At 32.7% G+C, this 21,831-nt stretch overlaps 9 protein-coding genes and 1 non-coding gene across 10 annotated transcripts; 4 read left to right on the forward strand and 6 right to left on the reverse strand.

Moving 5' to 3' along the window:
* Window positions 1-217: 217 nt before the first annotated feature.
* MIA40 (Mia40p) lies at window positions 218-1,186 on the reverse strand (the record flags this gene model as incomplete). The annotated part of the gene is made up of 1 exon (XM_004181343.1): window positions 218-1,186. The coding sequence occupies one exon, from the start codon at window positions 1,184-1,186 to the stop codon at window positions 218-220; it is 969 nt and encodes a 322-aa protein (XP_004181391.1).
* Window positions 1,187-1,760: 574 nt separating this feature from the next.
* YKT6 (palmitoyltransferase YKT6) lies at window positions 1,761-2,363 on the forward strand (the record flags this gene model as incomplete). The annotated part of the gene is made up of 1 exon (XM_004181344.1): window positions 1,761-2,363. One exon carries the CDS (start codon window positions 1,761-1,763, stop codon window positions 2,361-2,363), a length of 603 nt encoding a protein of 200 aa, XP_004181392.1.
* Window positions 2,364-3,454: 1,091 nt separating this feature from the next.
* Window positions 3,455-3,528, reverse strand: TBLA0Ftrna3N. Its single transcript has one exon. It is a non-coding gene; the product is annotated as a tRNA-Asn (tRNA).
* Window positions 3,529-4,408: 880 nt separating this feature from the next.
* Window positions 4,409-6,508, reverse strand: FAT3 (Fat3p; the record flags this gene model as incomplete). The annotated part of the gene is made up of 1 exon (XM_004181345.1): window positions 4,409-6,508. One exon carries the CDS (start codon window positions 6,506-6,508, stop codon window positions 4,409-4,411), a length of 2,100 nt encoding a protein of 699 aa, XP_004181393.1.
* A 907-nt stretch (window positions 6,509-7,415) lies between these two features.
* On the reverse strand, window positions 7,416-12,404 carry RIF1 (DNA-binding protein RIF1; the record flags this gene model as incomplete). The annotated part of the gene is made up of 1 exon (XM_004181346.1): window positions 7,416-12,404. The coding sequence occupies one exon, from the start codon at window positions 12,402-12,404 to the stop codon at window positions 7,416-7,418; it is 4,989 nt and encodes a 1,662-aa protein (XP_004181394.1).
* Window positions 12,405-12,919: 515 nt separating this feature from the next.
* SHM1 (glycine hydroxymethyltransferase SHM1) lies at window positions 12,920-14,413 on the reverse strand (the record flags this gene model as incomplete). The annotated part of the gene is made up of 1 exon (XM_004181347.1): window positions 12,920-14,413. One exon carries the CDS (start codon window positions 14,411-14,413, stop codon window positions 12,920-12,922), a length of 1,494 nt encoding a protein of 497 aa, XP_004181395.1.
* A 429-nt stretch (window positions 14,414-14,842) lies between these two features.
* Window positions 14,843-15,157, forward strand: MIC12 (Mic12p; the record flags this gene model as incomplete). Its single annotated transcript, XM_004181348.1, has 1 exon — window positions 14,843-15,157. The coding sequence occupies one exon, from the start codon at window positions 14,843-14,845 to the stop codon at window positions 15,155-15,157; it is 315 nt and encodes a 104-aa protein (XP_004181396.1).
* A 344-nt stretch (window positions 15,158-15,501) lies between these two features.
* TAE1 (N-terminal protein methyltransferase) lies at window positions 15,502-16,221 on the forward strand (the record flags this gene model as incomplete). Its single annotated transcript, XM_004181349.1, has 1 exon — window positions 15,502-16,221. The coding sequence occupies one exon, from the start codon at window positions 15,502-15,504 to the stop codon at window positions 16,219-16,221; it is 720 nt and encodes a 239-aa protein (XP_004181397.1).
* Window positions 16,222-16,801: 580 nt separating this feature from the next.
* Window positions 16,802-18,919, forward strand: TBLA0F03420 (uncharacterized protein; the record flags this gene model as incomplete). The annotated part of the gene is made up of 1 exon (XM_004181350.1): window positions 16,802-18,919. The coding sequence occupies one exon, from the start codon at window positions 16,802-16,804 to the stop codon at window positions 18,917-18,919; it is 2,118 nt and encodes a 705-aa protein (XP_004181398.1).
* A 331-nt stretch (window positions 18,920-19,250) lies between these two features.
* Window positions 19,251-21,692, reverse strand: RTT101 (cullin RTT101; the record flags this gene model as incomplete). Its single annotated transcript, XM_004181351.1, has 1 exon — window positions 19,251-21,692. The coding sequence occupies one exon, from the start codon at window positions 21,690-21,692 to the stop codon at window positions 19,251-19,253; it is 2,442 nt and encodes an 813-aa protein (XP_004181399.1).
* Between the last annotated feature and the right edge of the window lie 139 nt (window positions 21,693-21,831).

The following is a 21,831-nucleotide window of genomic DNA, read 5'->3' on the forward strand; positions in this document are numbered from 1 at the left end:
AAAAAAAAATAATAATAATAATAAAAAAAGAGCATTATAATTATATACATACATATATACAAGTCATTATCAAATCAATAGTGAATTTCGCAGATATTAGGAGAGCGAAAATCATATTTTAACACTAGTTTATTAAAGTGCACATGTTTCTATAACTAAATGACAGTGATCATTAATAATTATGAAATCCGTTCTAGTCTATGCTTTATAGATTAGTTTACTTAGTATCGCTGTCATTAGAATTAGTGGCAGGCTCTGTTGATAAAGAATCTTCTATGTCTAGCACACTGTTTTCTTCTTGAGTTTCGAGTGAAGCGAAAGTACTAGCTTTATTTTCTTCAACCTTATTTTTAATTGCTTCTACGAGCTCTGAAGTACTATTTTCGGAAGTTCCTTCAGAGGTAAGGGCCGCATTTGTTTTAGAGGCTTCTTCCATAGATAAAATATTGTCTATTTCTTCTTCTGATTTTTCTTGTTCCAAGACATCAGAATAATGTTCTGGGTACTTTCTAAAACAGTCTTGCATATGTTGAAACTTTTCAACACAATCAATTCCCTTTGGTTCAGCATCTGAATAAACAAAACAAGAAAAGGCAGCTTTAAATTCTTCACCACATGGACCATCTGCCATACCACCTAAACATGGGCAATCCCAATTGATCTCACCTGTATCTGGATTATAAGCACCTTCAGGTTTAGTTTCTCCATTTAATTGTTCATCTTTTGGCTCCAAAGTGTCTTTCAATTCTTCAATGTTATTTGAGGAGGAAATACTTCCAGTAACAGTCTCTGCAGTATCTTCTAAGATTGTAGAAGCAGAATCAATCACTTCCACTTCAATATCTTTTTCTAACTCATCTGGAACAATGGTAGGTGTTATGGAAATTTCTTGCTTGTTTGTTATTGTTTTATCATTTTTGTTCTTTGGAAGTATAAAATATATAGCACTTAAACTTACTACAGCACCCAATATCATCCCTGGTAATTGACTAGAATTATCTAATTGATCTTGCCCAGTTTTATTAGAATTATTATGCGAATTAAATCTTGGAGATGTTGCAGAGTAACTTCTAATTAACTGAGTGTTTAAAATGGGTGCTGTTTTCTGTAATGAGAAAGATTTAGAATTCATTGCCAATGATTTCAAGCATTTTCTGCTACATACTCTTGTTTGATTGAGAAACATCTTTGGTATGATGTAATAGACTCTATATTATTTTTATTTTTTTATTATTTCAGTTTTTTATTTTATTTTCTATGAAGCAATTAATGTTAATCCTTAAGATTCTGCACAAATTTTAGACCTTACCTAATCATACTCTTAGCCTTTAAAAGAGAGATTTCTAGCCAAAGTCTCGCATATCTAGAATATATAAGAATATTCTTAGTAATTAATAATTAATTCTCGGTGAAATTTAACTTTTAGGGTTGCTTTGGTCTTTCTTTCCAGAATTTATAGGTTTGCGATTCCGTTTTTGAATTTTCAGGATGGAGTGTAAAATACACATTCTTGAAATAAACACAACATTTATACGAGTAAAAATCAAATAAAAGATTAAAGGTTACGGTTGTAAATTTAAAACTATATTAGTTAATTGGTAAAAAGGTTATATTAATTAGTGATTTAAATAAGTAGATCAAAAGATTCTACTTGTTTGGAAGTAATATTACAGTAGAAATAACAATCTGGAATACAGAACTAAAAAAACAAACAAACAAACGGTAAAGTAAAAAAGAAAAAAGAAATAAAAATATAAAAAATGAAGATATATTATATGGGTATTTTCCGTAGTGGAGGTGAAAAAGCTTTGGAATTAACTGAAGTCAAAGATCTATCTCAATTTGGATATTTCGAAAGAGGTAGTGTTGGTCAATTCATGACATTTTTTGCTGAAACAGTGGCAACAAGAACTTCACCAGGTCAAAGACAAAGTGTTGAAGAAGGAAATTATGTGGGTCATGTATATGCAAGGAGTGAAGGTATTTGTTGTGTATTGATCACTGATAAAGAATATCCTGTTAGACCAGCTTATACATTATTAAATAAAGTTTCTGATGAATATCTAGTAGCACATACTCCTAATGAATGGGCAAACATTACTGTTACTAATGATAAATTAAAGATGATAGAACTTGATACATATATTGTTAAATACCAAGATCCTACACAAGCGGATGCAATTATGAAAGTTCAACAAGAATTGGATGAAACAAAGATTGAATTGCATAAAACTATTGAGAATGTTTTACAAAGAGGTGAGAAATTAGATAATTTAGTTGATAAATCTGAATCCTTAACCGCAAGTTCCAAGATGTTTTATAAACAAGCCAAGAAGACTAATTCATGTTGTATTCTAATGTAATTTTATTATATAAAATATGAATATTCCATAACAAAATATAACTTTATTATGCAAAATAATTAATATTGAATGATAAATTATCATATAATAATACTTTATCAAATGAAACAAATACGAAAGAAATATGATGCTTTTTTAATAATTCATTTACTTTAAAATAAAAAAAAAAAAATAACTGAAATTTTATTTAGATTACGATATATAGTATGTGTAATTATACTATAGATAATAAATAATTGAATTGTAATGAAAGTGCAATTCATCATGCATAGATGCGATTATAATGATTCAACAAGTGTATATATCTACATGTGTGTGTGATGTTAGTCACGTGATAAAGATATTCTGGCTGTCACATATTTGCAATAATTTCCATTATTAATATGTGGCGCAGTATTTTTTTGAAGTCACGTGACGAATTTCTATTCAGATGAGATGAGATCTACAAGAATATATAAACACGAAGATGAAAAGTTTTCACTGTGATCAAGATATATAGAGAAAAGAAAGAAACGAAAATATCAACAAGAGTGGTCTGGAAATCTGGAAACTAATATTATTATATATTACTTATCTAGATACATTACATACCAATCAAAATATATAGTCCTTTAAGTTAAAGACTTCATCGTTGTTATCACTCAGGAATTAGTACAAGTAACTATCGAAGATAGAAGGCGTAATATCACGTAGTGTGAGCTACGTTAGTCACGTGTATAAACAAAATCACGTGATAACGGAATGAACATGTAGATTAACAAGTAAGTGAATCATGAACATAAATTCTATTTAAGAATCTAAAGCTAAAAGGAATAAACTAGAGGTTTAAGGTAGAACAAAGAAGAAAGAATCAAAAAACAAAAAGAACGAAATACAAAAGATGGAAGTGTATAGTGGACAAATCGGAACGTAATAATAATAATATTTAACTTACATAGGCTCGGGTATATAGTTGTACAGTTTAATAAACAGTTGGTATTAAACTAGCAGCCAAAAAGATATACTACTGGGAGTAGCAAAGCTTAAAATTGTTAGAGGTAATAATTACTGACAGAGAACAAGCAAAAAAAATATTACATTGGCAAAAGAAACGACCCCAGAGAGGATTGAACTCTCGATCTTGCGATTAACAGTCGCACGCCTTAACCAGCTTGGCCATGGAGTCTTGCTTTTCTTGTTTTTTCTGTAATACGAGACTGGTGGGACAAGGATGGTGTTTCAGAGTTACAAGATGCGGTACATTCATTGAAACCTGGGTGTCATTCTAACTAATAGGTGTCCGAGATGAACCAGAAGTGGGTACAGATTCAGTGGTTACAGTTGATGTTCCAGGCCTACTGAATAGTTGTTTCTCAGCTGTGGTCAGCTGATCTGTCCTCTCTCGAGGCTTTTCTTGTACTGATTTCTTGTAAGTATTACGTGAAAGGCGACGGCGCTTAGACGGTTTTACAACCTTTTATTGGAAAATACAGATTTATTTAAAGAGCATAAATTTGTATTTCATATTATGCTTAGTGGTTTTATTAAGACCGTTAGAAGCTGTAGATTCCAGTTACAATAGGATATTCTAGGGGTAGAAATAGCATGTATAAAATGCTTACAAGATTGAATATTTATAAATATCATTGTTTTGAAACTAAATATACACTTTTCAAATTCAAGAGATACAAATGCTTTGCTAAAAGATCGAGTGATAACAGAAAAGATTTAGAGGTAATTGCTAAAAAACAAAACAAAACGAAAATTTAATTAAAGATTATAAAAAAAAGTGATTGTAAATTAAAAAAATTAAATAGAACTGAAAAGATGAATTAAAATATAAGGTACAGGCAAAAGATAGAAAAAAAAAATAACGAGTAATTATAGGTAGAAAGAAATAGGGAGGGGGGGGTGGTGGACCACAAAGGAGAGACAAGAATAAAAAAGATTTAAAAATATCCGGAAAGAAAAAGAAATGAAAAGAGTCTTATCTTTAATTTTATTTTTAAAAAGTTATTTTTAAAAGATGGGGGTATATTGGAATGAGAATGTTAAGAACAAATGAATTAGCTGCGATGAGTATCGTTAGCGTTTGCATCACTTTCTCTTGAATTGATGGATTCTGAATCTTGAATACCATCAACTTTAATCTTTGAGTCGAATTTTTCCTTTTGGACTTCTTCGATGGATTCGGTAGCAGTAGATTCTTCTGGGTATTCTGGAATAATAGTGGATGGCTTGGCCTTTCTGTCGACCATCCAGACCCAGAATAATAATGGACATACGATGATTGGTAAACAGAAGGAAGTCCAAGTTAGACCCATGAATGCAGATGAGTATGTGAAAACAACACCATAATTATCATCTTTGGTACCTGATTTAATAATATTAATAATACACGTGGTTAAAACTGTGGCAATACCGGTAAAGATTGCAGTCAAGATGGCATATGCAACAACAAAGAACCAGAATTTGTTGGATAAAGGTGGGTTTTTGTGGAAAATGTAAGCCAACAATGGGATGAAGAAGAATGAAAAGATGATGGATAAGATAGATAGAGCCAAGAAAGCTTTAATGGCTGGGACGTATTGATGTTGTCTATGTAACATCTTACCATCTAAATGTAATTGTTTTTGATTTGTAATATCCAAAGCGGTCAAATATGGAGCAAATTTTGATTCTAATAGAGCAGTCCAAATGATATCGGTGAAATTCATATTTTGAACAGCATGTGGTTTACTGCATTTATCAATGTTGTCTTGATAATCATATTCACAAAGGGTAAAGACAGATAAACTGAATGCAGATGGGACGTTGAAATAGGCGAACATTTCTGGATATAGTTTTGCTAATTGATCAGTAGTCATTTGAGGGTATTTGACGACGTTTTGTAATAAGGGTAAAGCTGGAGCCAATTGAAGTAGATTAGACATGGCCCAAGTGGCGAAAAGGTTCAAAGCGTTCATGGTCTTGGCAGGATCGGTGGAATTTTCCAAGACTTGGAACAAGTATGGGACGTAATCTAAGGAAGATGGGTTTTCAGACAAAGCAGTCAAGATTTGGTTGAAAGCAGAGACTGTGGAGGAAGAATCGTTAGTGGCACCTAAGATTGTATCCAAGGATTTCAATTGTTTTGTGGATGTGGTGGAATCAGTATTGGCAGCCAAGACTTGTACTGATTGTAAAGTGGATGAGGCATTTGAAGAATCTTGGATCAATTTGGATAAAGATGAGAATGAAGTCTTTGCATAATCCGCAGTGGTCAAGTTAGCAGCCAACATCTGTTGCATGGTTTCCAAAGATAAAGTGGCATTCAAGGAGGTCTTGATGATGTTTTCCAGGGCTTCTAGAACCGGTTTCATGGTGGGGGCCAAAGTGCCGAAATTGCCAATGGTTTGAGCCAATTTAGTAGCATCAGTTTCAGTTTGCAATTGTTCGAAAAGATTGTTTGCCATAGAAGTTGGGACTGTGGTGTTCATAAAAGTGCTTAATGATTTCAAAGTGGTAGAAGTGTCATTAGAGTTTTGGAATAATCTGAAAACGGGCAACATGGAAGCCTTTTGAGGGAAAGTCAAACTGTTTAAACCGATCAAACTTTCGGTGGTTTCCTTTGGATTGGAGGAATCAGCCAACATTTTCATGACCATGGCACTTTGTTCCAACAAGGAGGTGTCAGATAAGTTGACGGTGGAGATCATATCATTCATACCGGAGATGGTTTGATTCACATTGGTAGAAGTGTTGAAAAGAGAAGTTAATCCATTCAATTCCATGACGGTGGCGTCTTTGGAGGTTCCGGCCATCAACATTGGAGCTAGACTGACAAGAGCACCGACAGAAGCAGTACCGTTACTGGAAGTGGCCAACAGAGTCAATAGAGGTTTGAAAGCAGTGGTATTTACGAATTTTTCCACCACGTCAAATACGGAAGCAACAGTGGCGTTTGGAGCATTGAAAGCACCGGATAGAGAACCCAAGATGGGGTCCAATGCTGGGATGACCTTGGTGATGTTCATTTCGGAGATCTTGGCCTTACCGACATATACATTTGTGATTGGTTTGTAGTCTGCAGAGGAACCTGCTAGTGCAATAGACATGAAGATCACTACACAGAGTGAAAACAGCATGCATACTGCCAGTATATGATGACGTGTGGATAATTTCATATTGTGTTGATGAGATTATAGCAAAAAAAAAGAAATAATAAACGAACAAGTAAATCCCTAAATAGTACAATACAAAAGAAAATTAGACATTGCCGTATGCTATAATATGATGCATTCAACCTTGGTCTTTATATACGCAATGCCAATGCTCGATGAACTACATTGTCAATTCCAACCACTAGCCATTTGTCATTGGGTGAATTTTTTTCCACTATGGCCCAGGGTCTATGGGTCCCACGGAGCCAACCAAATTAGCCAACTAAATCAAATCAACCAATAATATTGGCCATGATATTAGGCATAAATTTTTGTTTGCTTTGTTTTGCCATTCTATAGTAGGCATACCCCAACAGTATGCGATGGCGGCAGGACCCTGCGACGTGTTCTGTGAGGCTCGAGCTCCACTGCGGACGCGTCTGATGGTTCCCCAACAATTCCCGCCAGCACGATTCTCGCCACGCACTTCTGGGCCCTTCGGCTCAGAAACACGCGCACGCGTGCTGCAAATATCCGTAACAGGTAAGACCGATCCCGTATGCAGCAGCAATACGACCCAACAGTTTTTTATTTTATTTTATTTTCTTTTCTTTTTCGTATGCGCGTCGGAGCCGGTTGCCGGATCGGGGAAAAAACTGCTCGTACACGGGACCCAACAGTTTGGATTGCCTAAAACGCAAAAGTGATTTACCCGAAGAGCCAAAGTGATTTACCAGAGGAGACAAAGGGATTTACTTCAAGTGAAATGGGGTTTTACCGAAACGGGATGCGATTCCCTCTGTGAGGGCTAATGGATTTACCGGAATCGGCAGTTTGCGCGGGAGTGATGCCGCATCGGGCACGGCGTTGGCATGGCACGGCTTCCCCGCATTCTCCGGGCGGAGAGCAGAGAGCAGAGAGCAGACCCCAACTACTCCGGGTCGTGCTCCAACGTCATCATAAAGTCGAGCAGCTCGATCCTCAGGTTGCGCCGTTCCACGGACGACATCCGTCCGACGTCGGCAACAGAAAACAACCGCAGTTGCGTCACCAGCTTGCGGGCTCGGCGGCTAGGGAAACATTGGCGCATGTTTCTTGTCTCTGTGTCTTGAGGCGTTTCAAGTTGTGTAGTGGTAGTGGTAGTGGTAGTGGTAGGAGCAGCGGTAGGAGCAGCAGCAGCAGCGCCGTCGGCGCTGTCTGGGGGCGTGTCACGTGTGGTGATGTTGTAGATTGGGAACCTTACAGGCGACGGCGATGGCGACGGCGATGAGCCTGGAGCACGGGAGTCGTCGTCACTTTCACGCGTGTCGTCACTTTCACGCGTATCTGCCCCTTGATTAGCCTCCCCCGCCTCGTGCTCCATGGCCCTTAAAAAAGCATCCTGTTGTGTATCCAGAGCCTGTGTGTTGAACTCGTCATCCTCTTCTGTACGTACTTTTGAGTGTGCCTCGGCCGGCATTCCCGCTTGTGGTTGACTAGTGATTCTGTCGGCCTCGCACGTGGTCAAGTCACCGTTAATCAAAGGAGACTGTTTCTCGGATTGCTCATCCGCCCCGTTTTGCTTGTCGAATTTCTGTGTAGAGCTAATTAGGGGCAGCTGTGTTCCAGCCACCTGGATCGAGTCTTGTGCGGGGCCTGCTGCGTCTGTTTCTCTGGGACTACTCGCAAGCGGATCTGCTTCCAGATCCTCTTTGCGCAGATCCTTTTGCAGATCCTTTTGCAGATCCGCATTTCTTTTTCCCCCCTCGTCCATCGGCGCACCCCCTTTTCTCTGCGTCCGCGTTTCTTTTTCCTCCGCCTGCAATTTCGTTTGCCATTTTTGATAGACACTGGAAAACCCCCTGGGAGACAATTTCTTCAATTTCCCAATCGACAAATAAGGCATACATTGTAACACAATCGTCGTGTAATAGGTTTTCTTCTTCGGGACAACACGTTTCAATTTGGAAATAAATTCCCACGATCGAGACTCAGTTTCGTTGCATATTACTTGGAATAAATTCTGGGAAATTTTTTGGATCGATTGGTTCACTCTTTGTTTTTTGCCGTCGATATGATCTTGTGCTTGTGCTTGTGCTTGAGCCTGGCCCTGACTTGTTGTTGGATGCAATAAAAGATTCATGATCTCTTCAAATATTTCCAAAATCGTATTATTTTTACCATCGGCAATTAATGTTTCAACCATTTCAAACAACTCTTCAATCTCCACCTCTTGACTCTTCTTGAAACTCTTCTTCATGCTCTTCATGATCTTGTTTTGAGTCTCCACTTCCAATTGTATACGCATCTCGGTGAATTTCGATAAACTGGTCAAATCTAATCGATCCAATTCACCCTCATTCAGTTCATCCAACAACCCCGCCAGGATCCGCCCGTTCCATGGTTCCAACAACTTCTTACAAACCACCCGTTGTCTATACTTGTCACCCGCATTTACCAATTCTTTGCAAATACCCAAGACAATCTTACCACGATTCTCCTCCAACTTCCCATGCTTCTGGCTCAATATACATTCCACCACAGTGTTGAAATATTTATAAATCAATTCCATCTTACGAACTTTCCAAATCCAATAAATAACTCCCAACAGTTGTTTACCGCCATGTTCCAACCTCGTTTCCAATTCATCATCATCAACTACCGTATACAACTCGTAATGGAATTCAGGTAAAAGGACAAAACTCAATTGGAAATTATTCATCAAACAATCATGGATCACATCAACATTCCTTCTATCACATAATAATTCCCATGATTTTTCAAAAACCTCTTCATTAGATGATAATTTCTCAACTAATACATCCCGTATTTGCACATCTGCATTTAAATCGACCCCACCACTTTGAATAAATGCAACAATCCCTTCATTATTCCATTGGCTCAAATCCAGGTACTTGTCAATGGGCCCGCCACCACACCATTTTAACATCAATTTAATAGCAATTGGTGTTTGGATACCATTCACTTTCTTACTCCAAAAGATTAATTCCTCCTCCGTCGGTGTTTCTATACTCTCCAAATTTTGTAATTGACTGTTAAAACTAGGATAATCGTAAAAACTTGTCATGTCCAACAACGCACCCCAGAACTTGATCTTGGAAAATCCTTGCAATTTATCGAAATTCAATTTCGAAAACAAAACAGGCAAGATGTGATGTGTTTTACCAAGCCAAATTTGATCTTCCTCACCACTATTCAGCAACTTTAAAAGAAACGCATTCGTAGACCCTCCATCAACAAAATACTCACGAATACGGTTTACTAAAATATTACAGATATTAACAAATATAATACCATTGGCATTCGTATCCTCCATCTTCGTTAAAATATTCAAAAATAAATCACAAATCTTATCTGAAGAAATCATCTCTTCTTTCGAATCAGCAAATCGAAATACCATATATAACAATTCACTAATAGAACTCGAATCTTGTTTACAACTTTCCACAAGGTTAGGCAATACAAGATTGAAAATAGGTAATGCAATCTTGATTTTTTCCTTCGACATGGTTAAAATCTCATTGGCGGAAATCCCAGAAACACTCAATATCTTTGCAGGATGAGCAATGCCCCTCTTGTTATTCCCACCAGCATTCAAATTAGAATAACTCTTGTTAAGATCAAACAATTTAATTAAAACTTCAATACTTTCAATTTTATTACTATTGCTATGACAAATATTATTACCAATAATCTCAATAATTAATTTTTGCCAAAATTGTGAGAAATTATTTTCCAATTCTAACGAATTACATGTACAAGTACCAAATACAATAGAATTAAATAATGCCATCTCTCCCATACCAAACGATTCTGTATCTTGAGATCCAATCTCTTTATAATAATCAAATGGGATAATTAAACAATCAAATAATTTCTGTTTCACATCATCGGATAATTGATTAAATTGAATAAAACTATTGGAAATGAAAACTCTCCAGGATTTAAGAGCAAGTATACGACATTCTTGATTACCTTTGACAAACATCTTCTTATTAACATCAATCCATCGATAACCATTTACACTACATAATTTCTCCACATTCCCATATAATAACCCTGTAATACTTAACCATAAATCATTAGCTAATTTATTTTCTCCAATATCAATTAATGAGAAAATTTCTTGAACAATTAATTGACTAAATGTTTGATCTTTTGTTAAATCAGGTAAATTAAATTCCACTTGTAAATTTTGAATCATATCAGAGGTCATTGTTTCTCTTATAGGTAATGTACAAACAATCTGTGCAATTTTTTTTTGAACATCATAAGATGATAAATATTGTTTTAATGATTCTAAAAGAATTGATATACAAATCGCTTTAATTCTAATGGATTGTCTTTTATTTTCAAAGACAAGTCTACTTAATACTTCACGAGGTAACCAAATATCAACTTTCTTTTGCATAAATGATGGATATTTATTAATAAAACTATTAATTAATAATAATTTCTCAGTAATAACATTTATACTTAATATAGGTTTAATATTAATAGCCGCATCGATTAAATCCGCAATTTGTGACATTTCTAAAAAATACATGCCAAATTTTTCTTCACGTAAAAATGTCGTTTGTGATGTAATAATCACTTTATTAGTATTTTCATGAGTCAAAGCTTGAATGGAAAGCCAATATACTTCATTTACTCGATGTAACGGTTCTGAATGATTCATTAATGCCTGATTAACTTTAAATGTAGATAATAAAAATCCAAGAAATCTTAAGATTTGAACATATTTTCTTGATGCAAATGGATCTTTTTTATCTTGATTATTCAATAATTCCTTTTGTTCAATTTTTAAATGTTCAACACTTAAGTCAATGGCAAGTGATAAATTCTTAATAATAATGTTTATTTTTTTCATATATAAACTGTTACCGTTATTATTATTATTACTATTAGTATTATTATTATTATTATTATTATTATTATTATTATTGGTCACATTTATGGCACCATAATGGGGGAAAATATTATTCAATGTGGCATAAACTTCAAATTTTTTATTTTGATAAAGTTGATCATTATTTGATAAGATATGAAGACCACCCAAATAAACTGAACTAAATTCCCTTATGTTTTGATCTTGAATACAATGCACTTGACCAGTTTCCCAAAATTCAATATTATTAGGATCATTATGTAAAAGTTTTTTAGTATCAGCTCTATTTGATGTTGATGGATTTTTTTTATTAAATTGTCTATCAATATTATTAATATTATTACCATTATTTTGAAAATGATGATTTGGTGATGAATTACCTCTCAAGATTGACTTGCTTGGAGGTTTATTTGACTTAGAAGAGGGAATTGGTGAGGATGCAGGCAATGGAATCTCCGGCGATGATTCAATATTATCTGAAAAAGTAACTGACTTTCTAATTGGTGATGAATATTGCTTGACAGGTGATCTCAAACGAAGATTAGTTTTATTAACAATTGATATGTTATGACTATTCGATAATGGGTTGAGACGATTATTTGGATTTGGCTTTCTTCTTTTAGGCGTAGGAGATAATGGTAAACCATCATTATTAAAATTTTTATCGGAATCATCTTTTTTATCAGAATCTTGTGGGATTTGAATTGATAATGAAGGTGAATTGGAAGTGACATTAGATTTGGATTTATGGGTTGGAGAATTCGTGGAGAATGTTGAACTAAACCAACTTAATGGATTATGACCGAAAAAATTTTTAGATTTAGAAAGTTCATTAGGATTAGCCTCATTGGATGGATTATTGGTATTTTTGTCTTTACCGCTTTGATCAATGTTATAATTTCTTGGACTTCTTAATTTTGATCTTTCACTAATATTTTTATCAATCAAGTCAACAGCTTTTCTCTTGGAAGAATTGCTTGAAGAATTCGCACTTTTACTATCGGTGCTACTTGCACTATCACTATCAGCCATCTATTGAATTGAAGCAATTTTGTATTAGAAAGAAATAAATTTTTTAATTTTTTTTTTTTTCTAAATCTTAAATCAAAATTTATTTCTATTAGTATAATATTTGTTTTTTTATTTCTTTTTTTTTTTACTAATAAAAATAAATTGTGTCCAATTAGATGTATTTTTTTGAATAATCGTATTAGTATATCATCGATTTAAAAGTTTATTTAATGTATTAAAAAATGATTCAACTTATTCAAATTTCCATAAATGATAACTCCATATTGAAAATCAAAACCTGCCGGACGCGTGTGCGTAGGATGAAAAAAATTTAAAGAAACTGTCAGAAGATAATTTTAGCCGTCATGCAAAAATGCGTCACAATATATTACGAATATGTATTGTTATGGAAGGTAATATTATTATATAATAGATAGTGTAGCAATATATAGATATACAGCTTGTTGTATGAGTCTATATATTTTTAATTCTTTTTTTTTTTACGAGCATGGAGCTAATAAGAATAGTTGTTATTATTACATCTCACCAGGAACTGGGTAAGTTCCAACCCAATCGGAAACTTCTTTGGCTAACTCTTTAACTTCAGTTGATTCTGAACAAATCCTTTTGAAATCAGCCAATCTATCTTTTTTCAATTTGGTTTCCTTTTCTTGAACCATTAATTGCTTTGCCAAGATAGCAGCTCTATCAATATATTCAGCAACTTTTTCAAATTCTTGTAAACCAAATCCTCTAGTTGTCATGGCTGGAGTACCAACTCTTAAACCTGATGGGAATAAGGCAGACTTGTCACCTGGAATAGTATTCTTATTGGCGGCAATATTAATCTTATCCAAGATGGTTTCTAATCTAGCACCATCAATTCCTGTTTTGGATAAATCGATCAAAATCAGATGAGTATCAGTACCATTAGAAACTAAATTATAACCCTTATCCATTAAACATTTAGCAAAATGCTTTGAGTTTTCCACTATTTGGAATTGATAATCAATAAATTCTTTTGATTTGGCTTGTTTTAATGCAACTGCCATAGCAGAGATTGTATGATTATGTGGACCACCTTGATGACCTGGGAAAACAGAGAAATTCAATGTAAAATCCAAGTCATAATCGACTTCTTTAGGCTTTTTAGATTTTGGATTCAAAATACGCTTACCTTTTCTATAAAAGATCATTGCACCTCTTGGGCCTCTTAAGGATTTATGTGTAGTGGTGGTCACAATATCAGAATATTCAAATGGAGATTCCAAAACTTTAGCAGCCACCAAACCTGAAATATGAGACATATCAGATAATAAATATGCGTTGATAGAACTTGTAATATCTTTGAACCTTTTATAATCTAAAGTTCTGGCATAAGCAGAAGTACCAGCTACAATAACCTTAGGTCTAAATAATTTCGAAGTCTTCTCCAACATATCGTAATCAATCAACCCAGTTTCAGCATTAACATGATAAGGCATGGTTTGGAAATACTTGGAAATGTATGAGATATGAGTCCCATTATTCAATTGATAACCATGGGATAAATGACCACCATCTGGTAAATAAAGACCCATCAATCTATCACCAATGTTTAAGATAGCAGAATATGCGTATAAATTAGCAGGGGCACCACTTAAGGATTGAACGTTAACCCCCCATTTTTCTGGGTCTAAATCATACAAGTCTAGGGCACGCTTTTGACACAATGATTCAGATTCATCAATGAATGAATTACCACCATAATATCTTTGACCAGGATAACCTTCAGAATATTTATTTTGCATTTCAGACCCAAGTAAATCCATAACGGATTTGGAAGTGAAATTTTCCGATGGAATCAAAGTAATAGAATGCTTCTGTCGATTCTTTTCTTTGTTCAAAATCTCAAATATCTCTGGATCAACATCCTTCACATGTTGTGAAACTAATAGTTGATTTGGAGAGATCTTGACCGATGAGGCTAAAGAACGAGCCAATGATCTGGTAACGACAGAATTGTGAGCTAAAATAGAACGTGAAAGCATTTTATTATCCTGCTACCTTAGTAGTGTGATGAGTCGTGCGGTTTTACAACTTCAAAAGAGTTTTTGAAACTTTTTTTTTGGTATAATTTCAAGCTTATTTTTATACAGTCTCCTTAGAAGAAGTCAGGTACTAGTTATCGCTGGAGTCAGGCAATAGGCGTGTGTATTATTCAGTCCGAGAAATTTTACGCAATGAATTCCTGAGACAAAGAACGGGAACAGAGACAAACCTGAACAAAGCTGGTTGGATGAATACATGAGATTGACGTAGAACGATGATACTCATTGTAACACACATTCCGGTTAATAGGAACTATTATTGAAAAAAGTGGAAAGAGAGATAAATAAAAGAAAAAAAGGGTCCAGCTTTGCAAGTAGAGCCTTGTGAAATATAAAAATATAATTAAGGGAAATTAAGCAACAAATAAAATGCGGGTGGTAACAAAATTAGCATTGATAGGTTTAGGCACTGCTGCTGCCGTTTCGTATACAAATGCAGGCCATGTTCTACAATTTAGACCCTACCAAGGTTCGAAATGGCAAGAGTTGAATAACGATGTTGAATCGATATTAAATAGAGACGTGAAAAACGATCCTATTCAAAGACAGTTGGCTAAAGAGAAATTGATAGGAGGTGATTTGATTACTACTAGACAATCTGCTGAATTGTTAAAGGATTTATGGAATAAAGAAATCAGAGGATTAATGAGTTGGATTTATTCCTTTTCCTCTACAAGAAATTAAACAATATACCCTCACATAATTACCTATTTTTCAGATCAATATATAATATTCCATATGTAAATAATCATGCATATATTTCATTAAAAATATTCTTAAGTAATACGTTTTCTTCCAAGTTTGCACGATGCTTTTTACCCTTTGTTTAATACCAAGAATCAATCATTACGGCCCTAATTAAACGACAAATCTTAAAACGGAAAAAGCCATCGGGCAAAAAAACTATTCATATTTGAAAAATTTATACATTCGTAATTATGATGACTATTATTGTATTGCTATTATAACTGATAAGACCCTATATTAGTACTAATCACGAGTAACTAAAACAAACTAATTAATAAAATATGGACCCAACACCAACAGAGAAAGCTGACTCAAATATCAATTATGATGATGCTATCGATTATTGGACAAGCATACCTGCTACTGTTGACGGTGTGTTAGGAGGATATGGTGAAGAAACCGTTGTTCCTGCCATGGATGTTGTAGGTTCGAACCATTTTTTGAGAAAATTAAAATCAAGAATGATCCCTGTGGATAAATCACAAATGTATGCTATCGATATGGGCGCAGGTATTGGTAGAGTCACGAAAAATCTATTAGTAAAACATTCAAATAGAGTGGATCTATTAGAACCTGTCATACCATTCGTCGATCAGATGAAGGTAGAATTAAAGCCTTTAATGGAGGAAGGTAAGATTGGTACTATTTACGATGTTGGTATGCAAGATTGGACTCCTCCAGCGGATTATAAATATTGGTTAATTTGGTGTCAATGGTGTGTTGGGCACTTACCAGATGAAAATTTGATTGAATTCTTTAAAAAATGTATCAGTACTTTACAACCAAACGGTACTATTATAGTTAAAGAAAATAATACCCCCAGTGATACAGATGACTTTGATCCACAAGATTCGTCAGTAACCAGATCAGATCATAAATTTAGAGAAATCTTTGACAAGGCCGGTTTAAAATTAATCGCCACTGAAAGACAAAAGGGTCTTCCAAAAGAACTATATCCAGTTAGAATGTATGCCCTAAAGCCTGTTGCGCCAAATTCGTAAGCTGAATTGGCCTATCAATCATTATTAATCATCACTATAGAAACAGCATTTTTTAAAAATTTATAAATATAAATAAATCCATACGCAAATGTATACTAAAACATTAAACCCTCTTTTCTTCGTTTAGAATGGATGACAATTGTAAATGAATTAACCAAAAAGTCGATTTCTATTTTGTCATTTTATAGATCTAAATAATTTCCGTTTGCTATTTTTAACTTAAAAGGTTTATACGCGAATTTCCAGTTTCGGGTATTCCCGTTTCCAGGTATTGATATAATTTCACCTATTGTTTCATTTTGTTCATCGTTTTATTTATTTACTTGTTTCATATAGAAAAATTACATCATATTTATACAAAGTTTAAGATTTATTATTTTTTTTCTTTTTTTTTTTTGTTTTTTTTTTTGAATTGCATTGTTTTAGAATCTGTAATTGAATTTTTATTCAGTTCTGCAATGATCACTTTTTTTTAAACGAATCTGCAGAGTTCTTTATTGATGAAAATTTAAAAGGAATTATTATTAATTCAAAGAATATTTATCAATCATTTGTTAAATGTAATTAAAAATTGAATAATATGTCAGTCGAAGAATTAGAAAGTATTAAAGAAGAAAATATCCTTGAATCAAAAGAAATAAACCTTATTCTAACTTCAGATATAGCAGCCCCAACGCTTTTAACAAAATTTAAAGATTTGTTACTTTATTGTGAGGAATTATCAAAATATTTTCGTAAAAAGTACCTTTTAGAAATAGATAATTCAGAAAATTATTCTAAATATCATAGACAATTTTTTAATATTAATGATGTAAAAGTCAGTGCTGATTCAACTTTGATTAATTTCACTAAACAGATTCTCACGTTCGATGAAAAGTTTGCGCAAGTTAAGTTGAAGTATGCAAATTCCCTGGATAAGATATCTAATGAATTAAATTCTTTATTGCTAATCATGACTAGATTAAGAAAATCTATTAAAGAGAAATCAAGGAAATTGGAAAAAAATTTAATGGACTCTATTAATGATTCTAAAAAATCAAAAAACCGTTATGATTCATTATGCCAGACTTATTTAAGATTGCTTAATGATAATTCAAAAACGAAATTAACATTAAGAGGATCTAAAACTCATAAAGAACAACAAGATGAATTACAAAAAAAGATTGATGCTTCAATTAGAGATTATAAATCTACAATCAATATCTCCAAAAATTTAAGGAAAAATTATATTGAAATAGAAAAACCAAAATTAATATCTGAACTGAAAAATTTAATCATTGAAATGTCAATGGCTATGACGATGCAATTAAAAAAATATACTTTCCTAACTGAAAACATGTTTTTACAATTAGGGCTATCAATTTCTCCTATTGGTGAAAAATCTACAAAATCAATGAAAACAGTTGTTAATTCAATAGATTATGAAAAAGATTTATACAATTTCCTAAATAAATTTAATTCGCCCACTAAAAAACATTCGTTATTAATCAACACTGATTTGGTTCCATTGGATTTAGAATTAAACAGTCTAGTTCCTTCAAGTGAAAATGTTAAAACATCTTCTAGTGCCAGAACTAAAAAGAAACTTCCCATGAAAACGAAAAATGGATTAGCCAAAAGGATGATTTCAACTGAAAATGAATCACCATTTAGTTCCACAAATTATAGTTCTTCTTCTATATCCTCTCCTTCCGGAAGTGTAAAGCATATAAGGAGTATGTCACCTTTGTCAACTAATTCGCATAAGCCACTAAAGAAGGTAACTAGCCACAATTCGCATGCCCAATCATCTTCTCCTAATACTTCAAGAAATTCGTCCAATACTTCTTCAAAGTCAAAAATTACTAACGATATAATACCGCCTGCTTCCATAATTCAGTCTAATTCTAATCCTCGTGAATCAGCTCAATCTGATGATCATTTTATATCGCTTGATCCTAAACCTGATTACTCTCAAGATCTTGATACTGGATTTGAATTAATTCTTTCTCAAATAAATGAAGAGTTTCATTTCTCCTCTGATGAATCATCAAAAGAAACCACGGAACTTGATATATCTATAAAAAAAGTGCCTTTGAATAACAATATTCTAATATTTGGTTCTTCTTTGGAAGAAACAACTAAACATGATAATGATACTGTCCCAATATTTGTTGAAAAATGCATCGAATTTCTTCAAAAGAATGGAGCTAAATATAATGACCTATATGACGATTCTTTTAATATTCAAACTGTTGAAAGTTTAATTACTGAAATTAATAACGACCCTAAATCAATATCTACTGTTTTACGTACTGATAAAATTCCAACCAAAGAATATGTTTTCAAAATTGCCAAATTATTTCAAGCTTATTTTGTTTCATTACCAGAAACTCTTTTGCCGCCAGGCTTAGAAGAAGAATTCAAACAATGCTTAAATATTACATACATGGATACGAAAATAAAATACATGCACGGAATCTTATATAAACTTCCAGAGCCACAGTATTGGACTTTGCGAGAACTTTTGTTCCATTTCAAATTTTTATTTTCTCAAGGTGAAACGCATAGTGTTACTATAAACTCAATTTGTAGTGCTTGGGCTGATATCCTTATCCCTTCATCTTTAGAGGATTCTGATCCAAAGAAGAAGGAATTTCAAAAGGATATTTTAAATATTATTATAGAAACTACTGATCAAGCTTTTGAAGCTGATTGATATTGTTGTAATTTAACGAACTATTTTTTATTTTTTAATTAGCATGCATGATAAATAAATGATCTTTCTAAGCTATATAATATTGGAATAGATCAAGTTAAAAAAAAAATAATAAAAAAACCCCAGAAAGGCATTGTATATAAGAAATATTTTTTTGATATAATTTCAATTATAAAGAAAAAGTTTCATACATAGATACATACATAGATACATACATAGATACATACATAGATACATACATAGATACATACATAGATACATATATATATAAAACATAATGAAAATATAAATTTCAAAAAAAAAAAAAATTTCAAAAAAAAAGAAAAATCATTCAAAAATAAAAATTTACATTCTTCTGTAAAATAATACCATCCGAAACAACTTTATTGAGAGCATCTTTGAACTCACCAACACTAAAACCTTGAATAGAAGTGGAAACCTTCTCTTGTAAAACTTCCATGTTCAAACCATTTCCACTAGCCTTTACTTCTCTGGTGATACAAGCTTTTAATAATTCTTGTTGCCACATGGAAACGTTTCCCTCTCTATTTTCAGTTCCTGCACTGCTTAGATTTGTATATTGTTGCTTTCTCGATGGAGCTACACTAATTCTTAATTTCCCATTTTTAATTCTTTTCTTATCAGGATGGAATTTTTTATTTATTGAAAAGTTATTAGTTCGATCTTTCTTTAAAAGTCCTATTTGAAGGAAAGATGTTAATGTTGGATCTAAACTTTCTGAAGATAAATTTGTCTTCTTGGCAATTGTATCGTAGGATAAAGTATAATAATCATTAAATAAATTTAAAACACAAGTTTGAAATAAATTTAATTGGAATATTAAATGATTACCATTTCCTAAGATGAATGGTGAAGTTACTTCACAACTATGAAGATGATATGCTTGTTTGACTTCAATTTGTGTATCATGTTTATTAGAGGATCGGAAATATGACTCTAATCCAGATATTTGTTCATCCAAGGATGCTGGTAATATTGGATTTTCATCATCTTGAGAATATAATGAAACTGGTACTTTCAATTTTTCTAAAAATAATGGTGAGATGGAAGTGAGTAGTTCAGAGTCGATATCCATATTATTTGAATTATATGCAAGAGAAATATTTGTGGTATGCTGAATAGTTTGTAATAAAGAATTGTATTCCTGATATTCTGGTGTAGTTTTGAATTGTGCCTCTAAGGCTTTCCAAATAGAATGCATAAATGGGAGTTTAAACATCATTTCTACTTTTTCAGGACCTTCAATAATTAGTTTTCTAAAGATGAAAGATGCATGAATTTTTAAAATGGTTAATTCCAATGGTATATATCTAAGAAGATAATCTATTAGGAAAAGGTTATCAGAATAATCTGAAGCCGATAAAGAGTTTGTCATAATTTTTTTTATTGAAACATCAAATAAACGAACAATAAATTCATAAAATTTTATAGTGCCCCCCATAATTGAATGAACGTTATTAAAAATCATTTTATCTACATCATTGAATAAACGGGTAATAATAAATAATAAAATGATTGATTGCAGGAAATAGAAAGGATCTTTTGTTCTCATATATTTGGAATGGCCTTCATTTAAATAAGAGGAAATATTGGAGACTAACAAATCGTTAAAAAGGGGCATTTTATGTCTACTCTTGAAAGCTCTTCTCACATCTAAAAGATTCAATTGTGTATCACGTTCATTATGAAGATGAATGGATTTTTCCTCATTAACTTTTAATGAATCACATAAACTTTTAAAATATTGACGAAATACTGTTGGATTCATAATTGTATTTTCAACCATAACATCATTCATCTTTACCACTAAATCTAATGAAACAGACATACACAGGTATGAATTTCGTTGGAAATATTTTTTCACTGATTGTAAATAATTTTCATTAACAGGTAACTTAAAATCTTCAATCAAATATTTTTGCAAACGTTCTGACATAATCTCATCTACTGATTTACTACTTGAATCTTGTAAAGTATAATTGATATTATACAGACAATTTATTAAGCTTAATTTTAATTTTTTTTCAAATTTAATTTTTTTTTTAGTCCAAAGATAGATCCAATAATCACCAATAAAGAATTCCATCCTTTGAGAACCAATATTTTCTTCTAAATATATAATCAATCGCTTCTCTAAATATTGAGGTACCGTTAAATTATTGGGGATATTTTTAGCATATCTTGGATAATTTATTTTAACGTATTGGAAAACAGGTAGAGTGGATCTAATGATAGACCTAAAAGTTTTAATGATTGGTTGCCAAAACATAGATAATTCTTGAGAAGACACATCTTCGATTGGATCTATATATAAGTCTATTGATCTTTCTATTAAGAAATCCACCTTTTCATCAATAAATTTAATAAATTTTGTAATCAATTTACTTTGATTTACTAATTCGAATTTGTCCTTTGTATCCTTTGAAGTTGATGATTCTAATTTCGAATATAGTTTCATGGAAGTTAACGAATGACATAGAGAAACCATTTCTATGAATCTATTTTCACCAAAAGTAGAATAAGAGCCTACAAGACCAAGTTCATTATCTAAAATCTGTTCTTTATCATAAAATTTTTGTTCATCAAAATCGGGGTATTTTTGTTGTTCTAGTACTGTTTCTTGAAAATGATCCTCAATGGCTGTAGTGATAACATCGGAAATTTCAAAGATAATGGTTTCTAACCGTTGAATCCTCAGGTTATAGAGATCATTTGATATACGATATGCAGTTTCGATGCCTGAAGAGGACATTTCATGAGGGGGGGGGTATTTTGCTTTGTTTTGTTTTGTATTTTTTTTTATATAATGTAAAGGATGATATTTTGAGAATCTTGCTTATTTTTAAAAACCCGCCTATACACGTTTGTTTGTACGCAAAAACAAGCTTGAT

Source organism: Henningerozyma blattae, chromosome 6, assembly GCF_000315915.1.
Source record: "Henningerozyma blattae CBS 6284 chromosome 6, complete genome".
Lineage (NCBI taxonomy): Eukaryota > Fungi > Ascomycota > Saccharomycetes > Saccharomycetales > Saccharomycetaceae > Henningerozyma > Henningerozyma blattae.